Here is a 5,296-nt window from a genome sequence, read left to right as displayed (position 1 = left end):
GTGTTGAGACCCCAGAGACAACTGTAAAGGAAATCCATTATTCTGTTTTGTTTTTCTTTATATTTGTGTTGGTTTTCCCTTGTAAACCTAACTTATGATTGCTATTTTTATCCTACACAATTTTATAGATTTCTCTCTTTTGGTTTTCTGGTTTTGTTTGTTTGTTTGGAGGTGCGTGGTTTTTTGGGTTTGGGTTTGTTTTGTTTTTTTTTTTTTTTGGGGGGGTGCTGGGGGGTGTGTGTGTTTTGTTTTGTTTGTTTGTTTATTTTTGGGGTGGTGGTGGTATTTGTTCATTTCCCCAGATTATCCAGCTACTGGAAACAGACCATTACTATTCACCCTTCATGTTTAAAAAAATAATTTACTGAGGTTGAAATTTTAGGGGAAGATAAACAGTGTTACAGTGGGCCAATAAAGAGCTCACCATTCACTATTTTTAGATGACAAGACTCTGAGCATGCAAATCCATGGGTTTAAATGAAGTCAGCAGCACCATCGTTATTGTGACAATGTTTTATTTACTTCCCAGTTTCCATTGTTTCCTTAGCACAACTCTTGTGATGTTCCAAAGCTTTTTGGTACAAAAGCTATCATCGTATCTTAGGCACACTGATGAAACATCTGTAGGTCCTTATCAGACTTCTCACCCAAACCCACAGACACCAAAGAAGTTCAGTGGGCAACCTGGAGCCCACTCACCTAGCAGCCCCTGAAAGGTCTGCGGAACCTCTTACCCCCCAGTAAAGACCATCACCTTACTTTCTGTCTCTCCCAGTGCACTCTCTGGGATGGGAGACGTCCCTGCGGACTGACTTGACTACATTTTGAAGGGTGTGCAGAACCTCTCCTCTTCTCCCCGTATCACTACTCCTGGACCAGTGACTTCAGCCGGGGCCCGCCTGGGGTACCCATGGCAACAGGGGGCCCGACAACACACTTCAAAGACTTTTCTTGAGGAGAAACTCAAAAACCCGCTTGTACGCGCACATCAATCAGAGTGGTGGTAAATGCCCCTCCTGTAAGGAGCGACGCCCCCGCGGGCACTTGGGGCAGGTGCACGTCCCCTGGCCCAGCGCAGCAGACAAAGAACGGGTCCAAGGCGCCCGGCTGGAGCCCGGGGCGCGGTGACACCCGCCGGGGAGGAGCCAGGCGGGGCTGCCCCGGGGGCGGGGGGCAGCGGGGAACTTATAAGAGCCGCGTCCCGCCAGAAGAGCTGGGGCGGGTGTTTGGTGTGGCTGTGAGTGGCGGCACTGGGAGAGGTGCGGTGGTACCAGTGACTCGAGAGCGCAGAAGCAACCGCGCGATGGCTCAGAGCATGGACAACAGCCTCGACAGCCTGGATGTAAGTGCTGGGAGCTGAGCGGGGCCGTAGCCCTGGCTCTCCGCTGTGCTAGCTCATGTGCGGGCTGTTTGCAAACAAAGGTGCCCGCGGCGGAGGCTGCGGGCGTGGGCGAGCGAGGATTACCCCGAGGGGAGCGGGGCCGGAGGCAAGGCGGGAGGCGCGGAGCCCGGCGCCACGCAACCTCCCGCTCCCCGACCCGCGTCACTGCAGGGGTCTGCGAACGGGCAGGGCTCGCTCCCAGCGCTCTTCCCTCGCTGCGTCTTGTTGCAGCCTTTCGGACGTTGGTACAGCCACTGCTGGACTCCTGCTTCTTTCCTTCGGCTTTTGCGGCTCGGCCGTCAGTTGAAATGACTTGTGGCGCCTTTGTGGGCTGAGAAACACCGGTAGAGCAGTTAGAGACACGGGAGCGATGAGGGGAAAGTGAGCGAGGAAGTTTGGAGATATTTGACTGCGGGAAACGGCACCTCTCTCTATCCTGGTGCCCGCCCTAACCCCGCCCGGGTACCGGTGTGCCGGAGCGCAGGGAGCGGCGGCAGCGCCCAACCGGCCCCTCCCGTAACACGCCGGTCTTCCGGAGTGCGCTCTTCTACACGGGGGCTTGAGGGGATTGAGGAGCAAAAGGGGAAATCTCCGGCAAGTTCCAACGTAGATCCGCAGTTCGTTCCCGCGGAGAAAGGGTGCACCGGTATGCGAAGTGCCGCGGGAGCCCCGAGGCGCATCCTGCGCGGAGCTGGGGGGCTACAGAGGCATGGAAACCACCCTCTGAAAACCTGAGGAATAGGACAGAGCCAGGTGGCACTCGCCCGCCTGCTTTGCTTTTCTGCGTGGTGGCCAAAACCGTTGGTGGTTTCCTGACGTGCTTTCATGCCCTCACCAGAATTTCGCTTCCTTTTTCCACTGCTGTACTTAGTTGAGCAGCCGGGCTACAGCCCAGCGCCAGCCAGCTTCACCCCTGCCCCGCCGCCGCACAGGGAGGGGAACAAAGGGAGGGAACGTGGCTGATTGTGGTGACCCTCCGTGGGGTTTGAGTTCTCTTGCTTAAGGTCACCTCGCTCGCTTTTTTCCTTATGGGCTTTGAGGTTTGGTTTGGTTAGGTATTGTTGTTTGTTAGTTTTTTTTTTTTTCCTTGTGTCTGTGTGTAGAGCTGTCAGTTGCTTCTCAGCAGGGAATTCTTGCTATTATTTATCTTTTATTACATCAGCCAAGGGGACCTTCTCTATTTCTCCTTGACCTCATCCCCTTCATGAGAAGGGATTTTGGAGCAGCAGCATTTCTGTCCCGAGTAATTTATATTTTTTTTTTATAGCTCTCTAGCAAGTGTTAAATGTCATGGGTAACATTCTGTACAGACAAACGTTTTGCATCCAGCACTTCTGTGCTCTTCTACTTGCAGTATGCATCTGGTTAGAGTACTGTAGTGTCCAGAACCAACAGTCTTTCTGGGAGTAGCCATTATGTATTTCCTTTCATCCCCTATCCTTTCTTACAAAATCTCAGAGAAAGACAAAGGTTTGACTCGTTCTTGTATATACATGTATGTATATATGTATAAACTGTATTTTTCCATCTGGCATTCAAAAAGTTTTTCTATCAATCATGATGGAAGACTGTTCAATGAACTCTTAACATTCAAAGTGAGCTTTTAGATCCAGAGTGAGCTTTTGTAGAGGAGCTAACATCTAATTTTATTTCTTTTTCTTTTTTTCAGCTGTCCTCCGGGTTAATTATTGAATTTTCTGATAATGGCACGGATGAGATTGGTTCAGGTGACTATGGAGACTACGGAGAACCATGCTTTCAGCACGAGAATGCTGATTTCAACCGTATCTTCTTGCCAACAATCTACTCCATCATCTTCCTAACAGGAATAATCGGCAATGGATTGGTTATTGTTGTTATGGGCTACCAGAAGAAACAAAGAAGCATGACCGATAAATACAGGCTGCACCTCTCTGTGGCTGATCTCCTCTTCGTCATCACCTTGCCATTCTGGTCTGTGGATGCAGCCATAAGCTGGTACTTTGGGAATGTCCTGTGTAAGGCAGTTCATGTCATTTACACAGTCAACCTCTATAGCAGTGTCTTGATTTTGGCCTTTATAAGTTTAGATCGTTACCTGGCAATAGTCCATGCTACCAACAGCCAGCGACCACGAAAGCTGTTGGCTGAGAAAGTGGTGTATGTAGGTGTGTGGCTGCCAGCTGTGCTTCTGACAGTGCCTGATATAATCTTTGCCAGTACTAGTGAAGTAGAAGGCAAGTATCTCTGTGATCGCATGTACCCACATGAAAACTGGCTGATTTCTTTCAGATTTCAGCATATATTGGTAGGACTTGTCTTGCCTGGTTTAATAATCCTGACGTGCTACTGTATTATAATATCTAAGCTGTCACATTCAAAAGGCCACCAGAAACGCAAAGCCTTGAAGACAACTGTTATCCTCATCCTCGCCTTCTTTGCCTGCTGGCTGCCATATTACATTGGCATCAGCATTGACACATTCATCTTGCTAGGAGTCATCAGACATCGTTGCAGCTTGGAGACGATAGTGCATAAATGGATCTCCATCACTGAAGCCCTGGCATTCTTCCACTGTTGCCTGAATCCAATTCTGTATGCCTTCCTGGGTGCCAAATTCAAAACATCAGCACAAAATGCCTTGACATCAGTTAGCAGAGGATCAAGCCTCAAGATTCTTTCAAAAAGCAAACGTGGGGGACATTCTTCTGTTTCCACAGAGTCCGAGTCTTCAAGTTTCCATTCCAGCTAACGCTGCTTCTTGCCATCATTTTATAAATAGACACTTTAAAGTTGCGCAAGACTTCAGAAAAACAAGACTGACCATAATGTACAGATTTATTTACAGTTGGAATTTTATATTATTTCTTTTAGTCTCTGTGAGGTTTAATTGATTTATTTATATAAAAAAACCTTTCATGTTGATGACAAATTGTCTAGGCAGGTCCTGTGGACAAGTGGTTAGTTCACAAAAGTTTTAGTGCTTGTCTGTATGTATAGATGTGAACTAAACACTTCTGGGTTGTAGCAAATGATTGTTAAAAGTTTAGAAAATTTCTCTGTTTTTTATATGTAAATGTTTTCAGTGTTGCCGTCGTTTTTTACATTTTGGTTGGAGATTTTTACCTTCCTACAAGATGTTTGGTTTACAATAGCTTAACTCTGCTGTAGAAATGGCACTTATAACCAAAGCCTTCTGTTACCTGCTAGGGTTTCTTCCCCCCCATTCTCAGTAATTGATGGTTTGCAAAATGTTCTGTCGAAGGTAAATAAAAGTATATGACAAAAAATTGTTTTGAGTGGTACTTTTATTTCTGGTTAAACATTTTTCTCTGTGCTTTTATTTGCAATTCTCAAGGCCAAATAATCTCTTTGAAAATTGCATGTCTCTTGTATAAAGAACAGGAAAATGAGTTTCAGTACATACTGACTGTTCAGTTGACACCTGTCAGTTCTAAGTCATTTGTCCTTTTTGCCATAATACATTTACTCCAAGTTAACATTATCTCTAGAATGACTTGAACTATCACTTTAAACAAAGAAAATTGAGGGCAAAATAACTCAAACCAAATCTATTTAAAGAATTTCTAAAGTTTTACAGCATTTTAGGATTACTGCATGTGACTAATCTTTATGCCATGCATATAAAATCAATTCTGCATTTCTGTCTTTTGCTGTTCCTTCAGGTTTAGTTCCACATGTTAATAGTAACCAAAAGTAGCTGAATCAAAGTAATTTTGCTACTTGCCACTGCATCTAGACTAGAAATAGTTATTTGTGCATGTCCTCTGTGGAAAAAAGTGGTTTCTCTGTATGGAGCTTTCACTATGCTGCCTAAATCCAGATTTCTTAATACAATATAATCATTATTTAAAAAAATACTTTGTGTGCTAGTTCTTAATTTTTTTTTTTCAGTAGGAATCTGCCAGACTATGG

General features: G+C 45.8%; 1 protein-coding gene across 1 annotated transcript; it reads left to right on the top strand.

Annotated features, from left to right (window-relative positions):
- The first annotated feature begins 1,303 nt into the window (after positions 1 to 1,303).
- CXCR4 (C-X-C motif chemokine receptor 4) lies at positions 1,304 to 4,112 on the top strand. Its single transcript, XM_054381327.1, has 2 exons — positions 1,304 to 1,342; positions 3,051 to 4,112. Exons 1-2 carry the CDS (start codon positions 1,304 to 1,306, stop codon positions 4,110 to 4,112), a joined length of 1,101 nt encoding a protein of 366 aa, XP_054237302.1.
- Positions 4,113 to 5,296: the final 1,184 nt, after the last annotated feature.

Source organism: Indicator indicator, chromosome 5, assembly GCF_027791375.1.
Source record: "Indicator indicator isolate 239-I01 chromosome 5, UM_Iind_1.1, whole genome shotgun sequence".
Classification (NCBI taxonomy): Eukaryota; Metazoa; Chordata; class Aves; order Piciformes; family Indicatoridae; genus Indicator; species Indicator indicator.
This window is presented reverse-complemented; position numbering and strand designations above follow the sequence as displayed.